Raw genomic sequence first — 17,751 nt, 5'->3', positions numbered from 1 at the left:
TAGCCTGGCTCCTGGGGCTGCTCTAATCTCTGGGTGGAGCACTTCCTCTACCTCAGGCAAGAGCCCACCCTAAACCAAAATTCTGGTGATAGTCTCCCTGCCTACTTTTCTTCTGGGCTATGGAGACTCCGCAGTGGGGTCTTGGGAAGAGGGCTCTCTACGGGCATCCGCAGACCCAGGCACATCTCTTGCCCTGCAAGAAACCCCCCAGCCTCTTGGAGGTCAGCCACCGTACTTATTTGCCTCCACCACAATTACTCACCACCTACACTCACCTGCTCCTTGCTTCCGAGCCCTTTGACTCCCAGCTGGTGTCGGGAGTAGAAAGCCACGACTCCACAAAGCTACACACAGATGTGCCTCCTCCCATGGAGCTGGACTCCATGGGAGCATGGACAGTTCAGACTCCACCACAGCAGCTCATACAGGCAGGAGGAGAGGAGAATGGGAACACCCTTCCATCCTGACCTGAATCCTACCCCCCATTCGCCCCCACATTCTTCCTTACATTCTTGCCAGCTTTCACTCCAGCTGTCCTGCATTCTCCCCACGTCCAAGGGTTCCACTCCGATTTCCACACTTGCTCTTCAGCCCGGCCGACGCCACCCCATCGCATCTCCCACGGTCTGCATTCCCTTCTTGAGACGGCAGAAGAGGGAAGGTGACGGTGTTAGGGGAGACAATGAGGGAGGGAGGAGGACTGAGGAGTCCGACTCGACTCGGCACGGGAAGGGGCCGGGCAGTCCCATCGGGGGAAGTGGGAGGGGTCCCCAGGCGCCGGGAGGGAAGCGCCTGCCGCCCGGGGCTCTGAGCCACTAGCTTCTCAGGGATCGGGACTCTGCGACCAGCTGCCCGAGCTCCCTCCTTGGGCGTAACCCATTCAGCTGCGGCAACATCGCGGGCAGTGAGTTTGGGGAAAGGGGGAACCCGAGGCTCCTTTGCTTCAACCGCAAATCCCGTCGCACCCGGCCATGAGGCTTTTGCTAGGGCACCTCAGGCAGTCTGGGTTCGAGGGAGGAGGAGCGAGGGATGGGGCAGTCCCCTCACCGCCAACTGGGAAAAGGCTGAGAGGCCACAGGGAGTGCCTGGAAGGTGGGATTGCCGCGAGGTTGGGGAAACGGGATGGAAGTGGCTTGGACCCAGTGAGAGGGGCACAGTTGGGGCCGGCTGGGGCCGCAGGCGGTAACGCGGCCCCTGGCCCTCCCCAGCCCCGGGGCCCGCCCTCCACCCGGGCGACGAGGCGGGGGGCAGGGAAGACCATGGCCCGCCTCTTCAGCCCCCGGCCGCCCCCCAGCGAAGACCTCTTCTACGAAACCTACTACAGCCTGAGCCAGCAGTACCCGCTGCTGCTACTGCTGCTGGTGATCGTGCTCTGCGCGCTCCTGGCGCTGCTGGCTGTCGCCTCCGCCAGCGGCCGGGTGAGCGGGGAGGGGGGCGGCTCTGGTGAGGGGCGCCTTCTGGAGGGTGGTGGGAGGGTCACTGCCTAGGGGGCGTTTTCGGAGTTAGGGCTCGGGAGGGGCCTGCTTTTCCATATGCCTTCTTTGCTGGAACCCAGGAAAGCCTTACTAGGAAATGTAGTGACCCTGGACAAGTCACTCCACCTCTGGGGCCACATTCGCTGGGCTGCTGGGAGAAGGCTGAGCCCTGGGGGTGCTTCTAATTTCTCTCAGGGTACTGACAGGCCTTCTGAGCTTCTGTGATCTACTGGTTCTAGAGTAAATGCAACACCGGATTTTCCAATTTTCCAGAGGGGAAATTACACTGGACCCTGTGGGAATCCGTTTCCTGGTTTTCTTTCTTTCATAGGGGTTGTGGGGCAGTTGTACCCATAGTCTCCCAGAAGGCACCCTCCCTCCCGCTCACATTTAGTCCCAAAATAAACCCATTTCCAGTTTCTTTTTCTTTCTTTTTTTTTTTTTTTTTTTTTTTTTTTTTTGAGAAAGGGGGTCTTCAATTCAATTCCATTTCTGGAAATACCCTGCTCCAAGTTTTCTTTTCACTTTTTGGAGGCAAGTTGGGAAAGCCAATAAACAGACCAATTCTTGCTGGTCCTCGAAGTCCAGGAAGAGGTGGGGACACAGGGCAGGGACAGTGGTGGGAGGCCTACACCCAGAGGTGGGTGGCAAAAGTGTAGTGCTCCCCCCTAGCCTGACAGGAGGGAGGTTCCAGGCGCCCCCTGCTGCTGGAGCACTTCTTGGGTGGGTGGATGGGGATCAACTCCCAGACTTGTCCCCAGGGCAGGGAATCTCCTGAGCAAACTGGTTCATTCCTAAGTGCCTTCTGTAAGGTAGGATTCTTTAGTTGCTTCAGGACCCCTGGCTGGTGCTAGAATTCCTATTTGACAGACGAGAAAGCTGAAGTTCAGAAAGGTCATAGATTCACAAATGGGCAGTATGGGTTCTGAGCCAGGGACTCTGGATAGATGGCCTAGGGCTCAACCACCCCTGCAGCATGCAAGTGAGATATTAGGTTGAACCCTATGAGACCCCAGGCTCTGTAGATTAAAAACAGATTATTAGTGACTTCCTATGGTTCAACCTACTACGAATGGCAAGTCGAGGTGCCCTGTCTCCTTTTGCTACTTGAGTTTGAGACACATTTCAGAAGTGGCCTGGGGGGGGCTGCCTGTTCTTCTTCAGCTTGGAGGCGCTCCCCCATACTCCACACTCCAGTCTTGCTGCAAGCACCCTCTCCTCACAGGAGCTAGCTTCAGACCCAGGCTTCCTGACCACTGTGCTGTGCGCGCTGGGTGGCTTCTCGCTGCTCCTGGGCCTGGCTTCCCGGGAGCAACGACTGCAGCGCTGGACACGTCCCCTGTCGGGCCTCGTATGGGCAGCGCTACTCGGGCTAGGCCACGGCTTCCTGTTCACTGGGGGCCTGGTGAGCGCCTGGGACCAGGTGAGAGGAGCGGCAGGTGGAGCAAGGGGCAGCAGGACAGCAGGCCGAGAGGAGGGAGCAGCCCAGCTGCTGGGCTGGCCGAAGCCAGCAGCTTCCTGTGCCCTCCCGCCCCCAGGTGTCCTTTTTCCTCTTTGTCATCTTCACCGTGTACGCCATGTTGCCCTTGGGCATGCGGGATGCCGCTGCTGCGGGCCTTGCCTCATCGCTCTCCCACTTGCTGGTCCTTGGGCTGTACCTTGGGCCTCAGCCGGACTCAAAGCCGGCGCTGCTGCCACAGGTGAGCACACCCATAGTACCTGCTGCGCAGCGGGGGGAGGAGGGCGGGGGGGGGGGGGGGAGGGGGCGGCCCCGCTGCCCGCGCGCCGTTAGTTCCTCTGAGCGTCCACCAACTTCTTGCTGAGCTGGGACTCCAGGGTGAGGCGCCCGCTAAGCACAGAGGACAAACACATACACACCCAGACAGTGCGCTCATGGGGCTGGTACACCAGGGCAGCCCGATGCCTGCAGAAACCAGAAGAGGCCTCTGGGTCCATGGGCAAGTGAGCTCACCTGGGGACCAGAGTAGTGGGGACAGATGCGGATGATGGAACCTTCACAGAGAATGTAAAAGTCGGAGATTGAGTGGTTTTGCGCTGCGAGGGGCGGGAGGGGGGGTGGTGTAAGTACTGGAGTAGTATTCCAGGCAGAGGAAACATAAGTGAACGATTTCTAGACCTAAGAGGCCATGTTGGTGCACAGCCAAGTCTAGAGCAGGGGTATTGGGGGAGGAGAAGCGCCCCCTACGGACCCCACAGTGTAGCACAGATTGCCTGGAAATTCTTGGGTCTCTAACTGTGGAGTCCTCCTCAAGCATCTTGGAGACCAACTCCAGGTATGCACTTAATCACCCCCACCGCCACCCACGGCCAGCATCCTCTGAGGCTGACCCTCACCCACAGCTGGCAGCGAACGCGGTGCTGTTCCTGTGCGGGAACGTGGCGGGAGCGTATCACAAGGCGCTGATGGAGCGCGCGCTGCGCGCCACGTTCCGCGAGGCACTTAGCTCCCTGCACTCGCGCCGGCGGCTGGACACCGAGAAGAAGCACCAGGTTCGCTGGGCCTGGGAGGCTGGGCCAGACTGTGGTGTGAAAAGGGGTTGTTTATATCATTCAGCCGAGCCCCTTTGCAAGCCGAATGACTTTCGGCAGGTCACTTACCCTTCTCTTTCCTCCTTTGTAAAATGTGGCTACCGCCCACCTTGGAAAGTTGTGTTAAGTCTCAAACAAACTGAAGCCTATGAAAGCACTTTTATGATAGTAAACAAAGAACTCTTAATTCTGGCATTGGTTCTGGGAGTTCAGTCCCCAAAGGTGATTAGTGCAGGGTGGGATGTTGGAGCCCCAGCTCTATGTGATGGGAAGGATCTTGGGGGAGTACTTTGGGGAACACCTAGTGGGACTGGGGAAGTGCTGGGTTCCTAGTTCGTTGGGAGGCTGGGACTTCTGGCTGTAGGTTGCAGGAGGGTTGGTGTTCATTGTGACCTCCTCCAGGAACACCTTCTCTTGTCCATCCTTCCTGCCTACTTGGCCCGAGAGATGAAGGCAGAGATCATGGCACGACTGCAGGCTGGACAGGGGTCACGGCCAGAAAGCACCAACAACTTCCACAGCCTCTATGTCAAGAGGCACCAGGGAGTCAGGTATGAGAAAGGATGGCCCCAGGGAAGGGGGCTGTGGGCTGAGATCCTGGCCCCACCGACACAGTCTGCCCTGCCCAGTGTGCTGTATGCTGACATCGTGGGCTTCACCCGGCTGGCCAGTGAGTGCTCTCCTAAGGAGTTGGTGCTCATGCTCAACGAGCTCTTTGGCAAGTTCGACCAGATCGCCAAGGTCAGAGGGGGCCTCCCTCCCCACCCAGGGATCTTCAAGTGCCCCACCCTGGAAAGCCCCTTCCAAGGGAAACACCTGCCTCCTCAGATCCCAGTCCCACTTCAGAGCCCATGTATTCCAATGGAAGATATTCCAATGGAAGTAGGAAACCCTCTCAAACAACCCCAGCTGTGGAGCTGCTCACCACACACCTCAAACCTGGAAGAGACTTGTCAACAACTCCACAAATGTCCCAACCACAACACCCCCAGATATGTTCAGAGCCCCGACGTAGGTGTCTCTGGACCACAGCCAAATCTAGGGGGATGTTCAGATGTTCTAACCTTAGGGAGCCCTTCCAAGGGAAATGTCTGCCCTGTGTAACCTCAGCCCAGTCCAGCCACCTGTTCAGACCCCCAGGGATGCCCCCAACAAACCTAATCTTGGGTGTCACCCAGAAAACCTCAGTCTTGAGGCTACTTTCATATGCTCAAATCTGAATACACCCTCCACATGCCAGAGCTGGGGGAGAGCCACAGACCTCAGCCAGTCCCATAGCAAGTTGAGAGAGTCCCTAGATCTGACCCAGAGACTTCCGGCCTCAGAGGTTCTTCAGGAATGCCACATTTGCTCCCACTCCTCCCAGCTCCCTCGTACCTCTGGCCTCTAACCAGGTGCCCCCCTTCCCCTGCACACACACACACACACTCCCAGGAGCATGAATGCATGCGGATCAAGATCCTGGGAGACTGTTACTACTGTGTCTCTGGGCTACCGCTCTCCCTGCCAGACCACGCCATCAACTGCGTGCGCATGGGGCTGGACATGTGCCGGGCCATCAGGTCAGCTCAGGTGGATGGGCAGGAGGGTAACAAGGGATGGATATTGGGGAGGAGCAGACAGGGTAGTGGAAGTCCTCTTAGAGGGAGGGAGGGGTGTGGCATGGGTAGGGATGAAGGCAGCATTCAGATTGTCCCCTACATACCCTGCTCAGGAAGCTCCGGGCAGCCACTGGCGTGGACATCAACATGCGTGTGGGCGTGCATTCGGGCAGTGTGCTCTGCGGAGTCATTGGGCTGCAGAAGTGGCAGTATGATGTCTGGTCCCATGATGTCACACTGGCCAACCACATGGAGGCGGGTGGCGTGCCAGGGTGAGATGTGGGGCTGCAGGAGGCCACAGGAGAAAGCCAACCGGGCCTCCCACATGCTGTCATCCTGTTCATAGTTTCCTAAAATGAGCACAATCCCACGTGGGGCTTAGGGAGATCCTGGCGCGCAGGGAGTGGGGTCGGGAGACACCTCTGGTAGCACAGGGCCTTGCTTAAAGTCAGACCTCCAGGAAGGCTCCTTGAAAGAAAGGAGAGGTTTGCAAGCCCTCCGTCCTGACTCCCACTGCCCCCTCCTTCCAGACGAGTGCATATTACAGGGGCTACCCTGGCCCTGCTGGCAGGGGCTTATGCTGTGGAGGATGCAGCCATGGAACACCGGGACCCATACCTTCGGGAGCTAGGGGAGCCTACCTACCTAGTCATCGATCCCCGGGTAAAAGCCCAGCCTGGACCCCATGGGCTGGCCCATCCTAACCACCCACAGCCAACAGGCCTGATCTCTTTTCCTACACCAGAGACTGAATTCCTGGGTCCCAGTGTGTGCGTCAAGGGGGAGGTGACACAACCTTCCAAGAGGTGTGGGGAGAATGTGGAAAGCATTTGTGAAATTGACTTTCAGCCCTCCTATGCCCCAGGCTGAGGAAGAAGATGAGAAGGGCACTGCAGGAGGGTTGCTGTCCTCTCTCGAGGGCCCCAAGATGCGTCCGTCGCTGCTGATGACCCGCTACCTGGAGTCCTGGGGCGCCGCCAAGCCTTTTGCCCATCTGAGCCATCTAGAGAGCCCTGTGTCCACCTCTACCCCTCTCCCGGTAAGTGTACTCCACTGCGAGCCCTAGCACTTACATAACCCCACCCCACTGCCTCTCCCAACCTCCCCACACCCATCCAGTGAGTCACTTGATGACATCCTAAGGTCCTGAACTGTCTGGTTGCCCCAGTCACTGGTTCAGGCTTTTCCTTACCCTTGTTTCCAGAGGAAGGGCAAAGGTCACTGCCCTCTGAGCTCACTTGAGATGCAAAATCCTATAGGCACCATGTTCACTGTTCCCCAAACTCCACTCAGGAAGCCTTCCCTCAGTACCCCAAAAGTATAGACCATACTTCCTCTTGGCTCTGAAGCCAGCGCTCACACTCAGTCCCACCAGGAAATGTCTCTGTTGAATTCCCTTCCTGAAACTGCACACTCTCTTTTTTTAATCCCCACTAGAATTGGGAAGGTGGGGGCAAATCAGTTGTTGCCCCTACTCTCAGCGTTTATACAAGGATTAAATGAGGTGACAGTGAAAATCGCATGTGGTCTTGAAAGAAGTCACTCTGAGCAGGCAGGGATTGAGGAGGGAGGGAAGAGAGGTAACCAGGGCTTGGTTGGCTGACCTTGTGCATAGCACCTTCCAATAATCATGACCCACTAGCTGGTGGAGGAGCCTGGATCTCTCCCACCAGCTGGCTCTTCGTGTTGGTGCTTGGTGACAAGCAGCCAGAACACCCACGCATACAGTTTCTGAGGCTGTGTCCCCAAAGGCTTGCCCCAAGATTAGGGTCCTCAGCCTGCTCTTCTCCATTTTATCTGATCTTCTCCAAACTTTCCCAGCCACCTTTCTGCAGATCTTACTCTCTGAATCTTCTCTGCCAGACCCAGTTGGATATATGGGATGACTTCAGAGCACCCTTTCTGTGTTCCATCTCCCCTCCCCACCCACCCAGCAGGAAAGCAGGCCAGAGATCCGTGAAACACTGTGGTATGGGGAGACATTGGCAGCAGTGGTTTAGGAGAGTACCTAATTCCAATCCTTAACACGGGGTAGGGGAGACGTCAGAAGGGTTAAGCAGGCAGGAGGGAGAAGAAGAAAGAATCCAAGACTCTGCTGACTATTGCAGGATAGAGTCTCCAGCATGGAGGCAGAGTAGAGGGTGGGTTTTGCTGGGAGCCCAGGAATTGTGAGACAATGTTAGGTGTAAGTGCAATCCCCATGGTGAGAGGCCCCCTAGAACCCATGCCAGACCTCCCTGAAACCCCACTCGTGTGCAGGCTAAGAAGTGTCAGGGTGAAGAAGTAGGAACTCCTGGTTCGAGGGTAGCTCCCAAGGCAGGACCTCACCAGCCCAGAAATTCACTTCCAAGCCCGTGAAGTACCAGGCCCTCAGTCAAATGTTAGAAATCCTGAGAATCACATCAGCTTACATTTAAACAATGGGGAACCTTGGGGTGGTGGGGCAGTGTTGGTGCTAGTATATAACATCCATACATCCATCCATCCATCCATCCATCCATCCCCACGTGGGTAGAACCCACGAACCACAAGATCATGACCTGAGCTGAAGTCGGTCGTTCAACTGACTGAGCCACCCAGGCACCCTGTTCCTTCTATACTTTTAAAGCACCTACAATGTGCCAGGCACTAGGCTAGTTCTAGAGAAGACAGAAATGAATAAATTGTTTTCCCTGTTTTCAAAAAACAGTCATTGAGCAAGGTGGAGAGGCAGGTAGGTAGTTTGAAGAACGTTAGGCTCAGTCCGGGATGCATAGATGGGCTCATACCTAGAACACACCCCTTAATCTCCCTCCCCCCGCCCCATACACCAGGTTTTGATTTGGGGGGATGATGTGGCCCCCTGTGACCCTGCTTCCTCCACATGAGCCAGGGAGCAGAAAAGAACAGTCACAGACTCCTGGCCCTGGGCAGTGGCCGTTGGCTTCGTTCTCTTCTTTGGGGCTTTTCTCACCTGCTTTACTTGCCTGCTTATTTTCATATGTTTGCTCACGGTGCGCATTTGTTTTGGTGCAGGAAAGAATGACTGTGACCAGGTTTGTCTCTCTTCCTTTCTCTTTCCCTTTCTTCTAGACTTTTTGTCTTCTGCCCCCACCACTTCTCAGCTCAGCCTGACCACAAGCGAGTCAGAGCTTTCTCACTGTCACTTCAGTTTAAACCGAGGACTTTTGGGATTTGTTCAGTGCTTAGGGAAGATGACAGCCACTCAAGCTTACAGAAGATACAGGGTTGCCTCACAGGGGGTAGAGACTGAGGAAATAAAAGTATAAAGAGCCTGGGTGTCTAAAGAGTCCAGAAGAAACTGTTTTTTAAAGTTTATTTATTTATTTATTTATTTATTTTTTTATTTATTTTTGGGACAGAGAGAGACACAGCATGAACGGGCGAGGGGCGAGGGGCAGAGAGAGAGGGAGACACAGAATCGGAAACAGGCTCCAGGCTCTGAGCCATCAGCCCAGAGCATGACGCGGGGCTCGAACTCACGGGCCGCGAGATCATGACCTGGCTGAAGTCGGACGCTTAACCGACTGCGCCACCCAGGCGCCCCTTATTTATTTATTTTGAGAGAGACAGAGAGAAGTCCAGGCAGGGAGGGGCAGAGAGAGAGGGGGACGGAGAATCCAAAGCAGACTCCAAACTGACAGCACAGAGCCCGATGCGGGGCTCGAACCCACGAACTGTGAGATCATGACCTGAGCTGAAGTCAGACTCTTAAATGACTGAGCCACCCAGGCACCCCAAGTCCACAAGAAATTTATTTATTTATTTTTTCAACGTTTTTATTTATTTTTGGGACAGAGAGAGACAGAGCATGAACGGGGGAGGGGCAGAGAGAGAGGGAGACACAGGATCGGAAACAGGCTCCAGGCTCTGAGCCATCAGCCCAGAGCCTGACGCGGGGCTCGAACTCACGGACCGCGAGATCGTGACCTGGCTGAAGTCGGACGCTTAACCGACTGCGCCACCCAGGCGCCCCCACAAGAAATTTAAAGAATAAATGTGGTTTGATCCTTCCCTTAAGGGCAGATGGGATTTGATGGAGAGAGGAAGTCATTAGAGGCAGGGAAAATACTCATGCCAAATGCTCAAGGCCAAGGACATGTGTAGATATGGAACCCCTCACTGCAGAGAGGCTTCAGGGATGCTCAGCATCGCCTCATCCCCCTCTTTGCTGTGTTCTCCCAACAGGAGAAGACCCTGGCTTCCTTCAGCCCCCAGTGGAGCCTGGACCGGTGAGGAGTCCCTGGGGTGACCTGCCCCCATCCTTCCTGGGGGTGGGGGGGCTGTACCTGCTTCACCCAGATATGTTGAGGGCCTCCTGTGGTGACAGGCTGGGCTGTCACTCTGCAGGAGCCGTACCCCCCGGGGGCTAGATGATGACCTGGACACTGGGGATGCCAAGTTCTTCCAGGTCATCGAACAGCTCAACTCTCAGAAGTATGGAGAACAGAAGAGGACTGGGAGGGGTTGGGAGCTGGGCTTCTGTGGTACAGGAGGGATGTGCTCCCCTAATGACCCAGAGGGAAGTGGGGGGGCTTCCCTACTCTACTCCAGGGAAACATGCACCTGACCACCCCTCCACCCACCCTGCCCTGCCCTTTCCTCTCCGGGGCTCATGGCCCCCCACCTCCTACCAGACAGTGGAGGCAGTCAAAGGACTTCAACCCACTGACACTGTACTTCAGAAAGAAGGAACTGGAGAAAGAGGTGGGCTGGGGTGGGTGGGGGGTGACACAAGGTTAGAGAATTTTCCAACCTTAGTGCCTTGGCCTTGGGAAGGGGGCAAGCCCTGTGGTCCCACCTCACCTCCAAGGTCTGCTCAGTTTGTGATCCTGGGGTGAGGGGCTTGTACCTCTCTCCAAATGGCTGTCACCCTATAGATTGAGTTTCTAGGTGGGGATGGGAGGGAGGAGGGCAGTTCCTTGGAGAACCAGTAGGGGCTACCTGAGACTGAACTGGAGGGTGGGTGGGGAGGCTGAGACACCTGTTCTTGCCTGGAATTGACACCTCCGAGATGATGGGCAGCCCTAGTGGCCCCTGTCTCCACACTGACCCCCCCCTTCCCTTCCAGTACCGACTCTCTGCCCTCCCCGCCTTCAAATACTATGCAGCCTGCACCTTCCTGGTTTTCCTTTCCAATTTCATCATCCAGATGCTGGTGACAAACAGGTGAGAGCCCCAGGCAAGAGGGGCCCTGATTCCCATGTATAGACTTTTTGATCCTTGACCCACATTTTCTTCTTTACCGACTTTCCCTTAGTTTCGGACACTGACCCACAGAGGAAACATGTGTTCTGGGGAAACAGTGATAATCATAGCCCTCATTTTACTATCGTACATCTCGTGGGCTTTCTATATAACCCAAGCACTTTTACAAGCCTGTCTCTCAATTCAAACAACTTTTCAATGAAGCAGGTTCTATTTTCATTGAGAAGCCCAAATCTCACAGGAAATGAGTTTAGAAAGTAGGTCCTTGTTTTTAGTCCACGGCTAGGAGGGGCTGCAGGGACTTGTCCAGAACTCAGCCAGGTAGAAGAAGAGCTTTGGCCTGAAGGCCCAGAGACTGGCCTGATGTAGCCTTGGCCCCTTTGTGAGCTTCCTGCCCCCTTCCAGTATTGTCCCCACCTTATAGTTCCTGCCCTACCCCACCACTGCCCTAGACCCCTAACTTTCCCAGAGCATCAGCAGGCAATGCCTTTCATCAGCCCAGTCCCCACTGGTAGCTAGTTCAGATCCCCAGGACTCCTCCTCCCCACATCTCCCAACTGGGTGGCACAGCACCCTCCCAGCACACAGAGCTGATTCTGACTCTCAAGGCCTCACTCTTATCTCCCTTTAGGCCCCCAGCTCTGGCCATCACCTATAGCATCACCTTCCTCCTCTTCCTCCTCCTCCTCTTCATCTGCTTCTCAGAGCACCTGACGGTGAGGTGGGCTGGGGGGTGGAAGTGGTGAGCTGGGCCCTCACTGTGACCTGGGTGTCCCAGCCCCACGGCTAAGATTCCTGTGCTCCTTCTGCAGAGGTGTGTCTTGAAAGGCCCCAAGATGCTGCACTGGCTGCCGGCACTGTCTGGCTTAGTGGCCACACGGCCCGGACTGCGAGTTGCCCTGGGCACAGCTACCATCCTCCTGGTTTTTGTGATGGCCATTCCCAGCCTGGTGAGGGCAGTGGGGGGCCCTATGTACCCCCATCAGGGCCTGTTTGAGCTGTCAGAAGCTGAAAGGGGACCCCTGGGATTTGGGAGGACAGCCAGAATAAGGCCAACATTCTGGCAATGTTGGACAAGTATAAAAGAAAAAAATTAATCTGCCACCTGAGCATATCTATTCTGTGGAGGCAGATCTTCACTGTTTAGCTCGCTCATTATGACCTTGTAGCTGAGTTTGGTTGAGTTTTCAGAATTTGTTTTGTTTTGATTATTTTGAACATTTATTATTTTTGAGAGACAGAGTGTGGGTGGGGGAGGGGCAGAGAGCAAGAAAGGGAGGCAGAATCCGAGCTGTGCTGACAGCTCAGAGCCTGACACAGGACTCGATCCCACGAACCGCGAGATCATTACCTGAGCCGAAGTCAGACACTTAACTGACTGAGCCACCCAGGCGCCCCTGAGTTTTCAGAATTTATAGTCATTCCTAGAATTCTATCCCTGAAAGACACCTTAGGAATCACAGCCCCCCCCCCCCCCCCCCCCCCCCCGCTGCCAGCCAAGTAACAGAAGAGGAAGCTGAGGCCCAGAGAGGCTAAGTGGCTGGCAAGAGATCACACAGTGGATCCGTGGCAGACTCGTGCTCAGGACACCTGCTCCTCCCATCCCTGACCCCCCAGCGAGGACCCCTGCGCTAAGCCTCCCTCACCAGCCAGGAATAGCATAATCCCCCTCTTTGGAGGGGTCTGGCTCTGACCCATCCCTAAGTCAGCTGAACCCCAGCACAAGCCACCATCGTGCCCAGGGAGCTGCCTGCCCACCTCAGCTCTTCACTTCCTTCTGCAGTTCTTCTTACCGGCAGCATCAAACTGCCCTTTTGGGGCTCTCAATGTGTCCTCCATGGCTTTCAACATCTCCTGGGAGCTCCCTGGGTCCCTGCCTCTCATCAGCGTCCCCGTGAGTATTCCTCACAGCCCTGAAACTCTCTCTCCAGAGCCTTCCTTGGCCCCTCCCCCACCTCCTTGGTTGAACGTTCCATCCTGTGGATTGGGACAGACATAAATTACACTCGGTGTGTGTTTGTGTGTATGACACCGCCTACTCCCCAGATAGGTCATGGGCCCGGGGAGGGGCAGGCCAGGAGCCCCGGGATATTCTCCCCCCCTACCTGTGGGATATGCCCCGCCTCTTGACCACCCTACTTGGCCCCACAGTACTCTATGCACTGCTGCGTGCTGGGGTTCCTGTCCTGCTCCCTCTTTTTGCACATGAGCTTCGAGCTGAAGTTGCTGCTGCTTCTGCTGTGGCTGGGGGCCTCCTGCTCCCTCTTCCTCCACTCCCACGCCTGGCTGTCCGACTGCCTCATCGCCCGCCTCTATCCAGATCCCTCGGACTCCAGGTGTGCACGGCCACTGGACAGAGGTGCTCAGGCCTCCTGGGAGCGGAGCAGAGCTGTCCTTACCTCCCTGACCTGAACCATCCACCCACAGGGCAAAGGGGGAGGGTGGCTGTGGGCTACATGGGCACTGAGGGTAGGGAGGAGGCCATCGGGAAGGTAAAGGGCAGGGGCAATCCTGATCCGTGGCCTCCGCAGGCCAGGGGTGCTGAAGGAGCCCAAATTGATGGGAGCTATCTCCTTCTTCATCTTCTTCTTCACCCTCCTGGTCCTGGCTCGGCAGGTAAGTCACCCATCTCAGCCCTCCAGGGCCTCCCTTTGAAGGGTGAGGTGGGGGTCCCCATATTTGTGTCTTGGTCTCTCTCTCACTCTTTCCCTCAAATCTTATGCCTTCGGGGTTGAGCCGAAATAGTGTGCCCATTGGAAGCTTCTAAGTGAACCTTCCTGCTCCGTTTCTTTCTCCTTCACCTCCCCCCACCCAAGGGAGGTGCCTTCAAATTCTCCCTCCCTCATCCCTCCCACCCCAACCTAGGAAAACCCACCTATAAGAAAGAATCTGCTGCCAATTCTGTCTACCCTAGTTTGAATCTATTTTCAAGGTAGCCTCCCCAGGGATAGTTGCACCTTGAGGCTTCTCTCTAGACTGGGGGGAGGGAGTGTGGTTTAAGCATCAAGGAATGGGGGGAAGGGGGAGCACACAGGAGCTGAGGTTTCCCGTGCACTGTGTCTCCCCTTGGGCCCCTGCTGACCCTGCCAGAATGAGTATTACTGCCGGCTGGACTTCCTGTGGAAGAAGAAGCTGCGGCAGGAGCAGGAGGAGACAGAGACCATGGAGAACCTGACTCGGCTGCTGTTGGAGAATGTGCTCCCTGCACATGTGGCCCCCCAGTTCATTGGCCAGAACCGGCGCAACGAGGTGACTCCCCACCCCTGACTCCTCAGCCTCAGATGCCACAGGGACCAATTTTGGATGAAAACCTTGGCCCTTGGCCCATCCTCTTTGGACTCCCCCACAGTAGTTAAGTGGTCACCCAAGTCTCTGTCCCTGTCACATAGGTGCCTGACATTTTCATAAGCTCTTAGTCTTTGTCTGCTGAGCACAGAGCCTCTGTGTTCCAAGTTCTTACTTAGAAGGAGCGTCCTCTCTAACTCATGACCACTCCACGCCTTCCAGAAGCTTCTTCAAGTGTTGATGGGAGTTGTGTGGAGGACACAGTCCATCCATCTCTCTGGACCTGCACTATCCGGGATGGTAGCCATTAGCCATGTGTGGCCCTTTAAATTTAAATGAATTAAAATGGAAAATTCAATTCCTCTGTCTCACTGGCCACATTTCAAGGATCTAACAGCTGCCTATGGCTAGTAGATGCCGTATTGGGCATCCCATATGTAGAACTTTCCATCACCACAGGGTTTCCCATTGGAAGATGCTAATCTATATCCTTAAACATCTTGCCATAGACCATCAGAAGGTCACCCACATAGTTGCACCATTTTATTTTTGCCACCACTACTTCACCGTGTCTGCTGTGGAAATGCTCTTGGTCCATCTTGAGGAATGTTAAAAGAAACAGGCCAGGGGCTACTTCACAGCTTCCTGCCCCCACCGCTTGCTCTCTGCTCTCAAGATCAGCAGTAGGTCTACATCTCTTGCCTCCGTCTCTTACAGACACTGGGAATCTTGTCACTGCTCCTGTTTCTAGCTTCACATTGGCTACTAGAAAGCTCAGAGCCAGAATCTAGGACTCACAGGGACCTTATGGCACCCATTTTGTGAACCGACTTCAAATCTTACCTTTATTTTCTTACCTTTTCTTACCTTATCTTACCTTTATTTTCCCTTTGGCCCCTTTTCCCTATTACTTTATCTTTCAAGTTGTAGCTATCTTTGTAAGCTGACTTAGTTGACTTAACACCTTTCGGCAATGAGATATGATAGAAAGATGATTCCCACTGACAGGATCCCAGCTCTTGAAGAGACTCCCTTCACGTGGCTATGAGGTGATCCTGACTCCAAACCCCTGTCTCTCCTGGAATCATAATGAGACCCAGTCTTTGACTCCTGAGTCACACATCCCTGGGGTAACCTGGCCCTACCCCTCTCCCTCCTTTCCGATCCTTCTTAAATAGAGGGGTAGGAGTATGGACACAGGGAGGAGGGCCCATGCAGGCTCAGAAGGGGGAAGACCATGGCTTGCTCCCTCAACCCAGCATCCCACCCTCCAGGACCTCTACCACCAGTCCTATGAGTGTGTCTGTGTCCTGTTCGCCTCAGTTCCAGACTTCAAGGAGTTTTACTCTGAGTCCAACATAAACCACGAGGGTCTAGAGTGTCTGCGGCTGCTCAATGAGATAATTGCTGATTTTGATGAGGTGACAACTCCAAGCTTCCCCTGAACCCTTTGTCCTGGATGCTAGAATTTCCCACCAGTCCCTCCTGCCAATTTAGTCTCCAGCCAGGGGTCCATCCCCCTCTCCCCGGCCCTGCCACTCCTCCTCCAATCCCCTAGCTCTCTGGAAACTCTGCTCACTATCCACTCTCCCTCCTGCCACCATCCCTGTCCTCACAACCTGGTCCTTTAGTCTCCAAAGGCCTGGGGCTGGGCCTCTGAGAGGGAGGCAGGAGAGAGCAAGAAAGACTGGGGACACAGCTTCCTTTCTATACAGCTGCTCTCAAAGCCCAAGTTTAGCGGGGTGGAGAAGATCAAAACCATCGGTAGCACCTACATGGCAGCTACAGGCTTAAATGCCACCTCCGGACAGGACGCACAGCAGGTACAGAATCCCTTCTTTACCTACCAACCTTCGTCTGGGCTCTCACTGGGGGGTCCTCATTGACCCATCCTGGTGGGCCGGCCCCGTTGCTAGGACGCTGAGCGCAGCTGCAGCCACCTTGGCACCATGGTGGAGTTTGCGGTGGCTCTTGGATCAAAGCTGGACGTCATCAATAAGCACTCTTTCAACAACTTCCGCTTGCGTGTGGGTGAGGACCCTCCCTCGCTAGGGCAGTCTGGAACCTCCTCCTCACCTTCCCAAGCTCTGGCTCCCTTAGGCTCTTTGTTAGCTACTCCCCAGCTCACCCTGGACCCCCTCCAGCCTCATCCCTGGGGATGGAGCATGAAGCTGCTGGGCCAGGAGCTCTGAGGCTCAGCCACCCCTTCCCTAAGCCACACCCCTCCAGGCCCTTTCCTCTAAGGCCTCCAGGCCCTTCACCCTAATTCCTGGAGTGTCCTCCTCCCCTCTCCCTCCTCAAATCCACCCACCCAGGGCTCCTCTTTACCATACCCCTTGTCAGGGTTGAATCACGGACCTGTAGTGGCTGGAGTGATCGGGGCCCAGAAGCCGCAGTATGACATCTGGGGCAACACAGTGAACGTGGCCAGCCGCATGGAGAGTACAGGAGTCCTGGGCAAGATCCAGGTGAGGAGGCTGCATTGGAGGCATGGGGTGGGGGGATAAGGATAGGGCCTCCCCCACACTTCTGACTCACACCCTTTCAATCCCAGGTGACTGAAGAGACGGCCCGGGTGCTGCAGTCCTTAGGCTACACCTGCTACAGCCGGGGTATCATCAAGGTCAAAGGCAAAGGGCAGCTCTGCACCTACTTTCTGAACACAGATTTGGCACGAACCGGACCTCCCTCGGCCACCCTAGGCTGAGACCCCCATCATCCTAAGATCCTCAATAAAAAGACTCTGGTATGATGGGAGCCAATTGGTGTCAGAAGCTTCTGGTATAGCTGCAGATCACCTTCTCCTTGCCTCTCAGCAAGCTAAACTTGCTTCTTCCCAAGCTAAAGTGAGTGTTTGTATATATGCAAGGGTGATCATGAGTGTGCTGGAGAGGAGTGATTCTTTTTCACAAGCTCAAGAAGAGAACTGCCTCAGCCTCCCTGCCTGATTCCAGTATTTTGTACACCTTGGAAGCATAAAGAAATTTAGCCACATGGCTCAAAATAGGGATTTGTCTTTTCCTGCTCCCCACCCACAAATATTGGAAAGGAATAGCTGAGAATGTCATTTGACCTTTATTCATTCTCTATATACTAAATAAGCACCTATTATGTGCTTACTATACAGCATGGATGAAAGGCTTAGGAGATGATCTATCAGGTCCCTCCCTGTTTCAGCTGCTGTTGTCAAGTTGGCGCATACTTTCCAGCCAAGACCTGTAGACGGTTTTGGGATTCTCTTGTTCACAGATCCCTCAAATGCCCTCTTGCTTCCTTCTGCATCCTTCTGTGCAGATGCTGATACTATGTAGGTCTTGAAGCATCCAAGGTTCACGCCCACCTCCTATTTGTCGTAGACTCTGGGTCTGGAGTTCTCTCTTGTCCAGCAAGAGAGAGGATGCAGAATTAAAATGTGAGAGAGGCTAATGTTGGGGAGGAGACAAGAGCCCTAAGTAAAGATCCTTGCTCCGCTTTTATTAGGATCAGAAGGCTTACAAACGTGATGGACGTGCACAAAGAGACATTGAAACCGTGAACATTAATTCATATGTGTGAGAGAAAAGGGGTTTTTGAGGATATGCGGTGTTAGGGTTTGGGTCAATACAAAACAAAATCCCAGAGCCGGGCAGATG

At 54.9% G+C, this 17,751-nt stretch overlaps 1 protein-coding gene across 8 annotated transcripts; it reads left to right on the top strand.

Moving 5' to 3' along the window:
* Positions 1-518: 518 nt before the first annotated feature.
* ADCY4 (adenylate cyclase 4) lies at positions 519-16,881 on the top strand. 8 transcript variants are annotated; one of them, XM_043555902.1, is made up of 26 exons: positions 519-904; positions 1,209-1,418; positions 2,701-2,898; positions 3,014-3,175; positions 3,837-3,986; positions 4,428-4,576; positions 4,655-4,766; positions 5,460-5,587; positions 5,740-5,898; positions 6,157-6,289; positions 6,492-6,665; positions 9,815-9,858; positions 9,977-10,063; positions 10,264-10,333; positions 10,698-10,795; positions 11,466-11,550; positions 11,647-11,784; positions 12,618-12,728; positions 12,986-13,170; positions 13,366-13,450; positions 13,925-14,083; positions 15,394-15,540; positions 15,835-15,942; positions 16,036-16,150; positions 16,463-16,587; positions 16,674-16,881. In XM_043555902.1, the coding sequence occupies exons 2-26, from the start codon at positions 1,260-1,262 to the stop codon at positions 16,824-16,826; spliced, it is 3,234 nt and encodes a 1,077-aa protein (XP_043411837.1). In that variant the 5' UTR covers positions 519-904; positions 1,209-1,259; the 3' UTR covers positions 16,827-16,881. The 8 variants fall into 8 exon arrangements, 7 of the variants coding, with proteins under 7 accessions (XP_043411837.1, XP_043411843.1, XP_043411842.1 ...); XM_043555903.1 differs by having other exon boundaries at positions 773-904; positions 6,546-6,665; XM_043555906.1 differs by lacking the exon at positions 2,701-2,898 and having other exon boundaries at positions 773-904.
* The last annotated feature ends 870 nt before the right edge of the window (positions 16,882-17,751 follow it).

The sequence above is a fragment of the Prionailurus bengalensis genome, chromosome B3 (genome assembly GCF_016509475.1).
Source record: "Prionailurus bengalensis isolate Pbe53 chromosome B3, Fcat_Pben_1.1_paternal_pri, whole genome shotgun sequence".
In the NCBI taxonomy this organism is placed as follows: Eukaryota; Metazoa; Chordata; class Mammalia; order Carnivora; family Felidae; genus Prionailurus; species Prionailurus bengalensis.
Note: the sequence above shows the minus strand (reverse complement) of the source record. Positions and strands in the feature narration are given on the sequence as shown.

Excerpts from the sequence above, each read along its gene's own strand:
- ADCY4 (XM_043555902.1), top strand. The coding sequence starts at position 1,260 with ATGGCCCGCCTCTTCAGCCCCCGGCCGCCCCCCAGCGAAGACCTCTTC. Across the intron at positions 9,859-9,976 it reads CCCCAGTGGAGCCTGGACCG|GAGCCGTACCCCCCGGGGGC; the intron begins GTGAGGAGTCCC and ends GTCACTCTGCAG. Across the intron at positions 13,171-13,365 it reads CCAGATCCCTCGGACTCCAG|GCCAGGGGTGCTGAAGGAGC; the intron begins GTGTGCACGGCC and ends TGGCCTCCGCAG.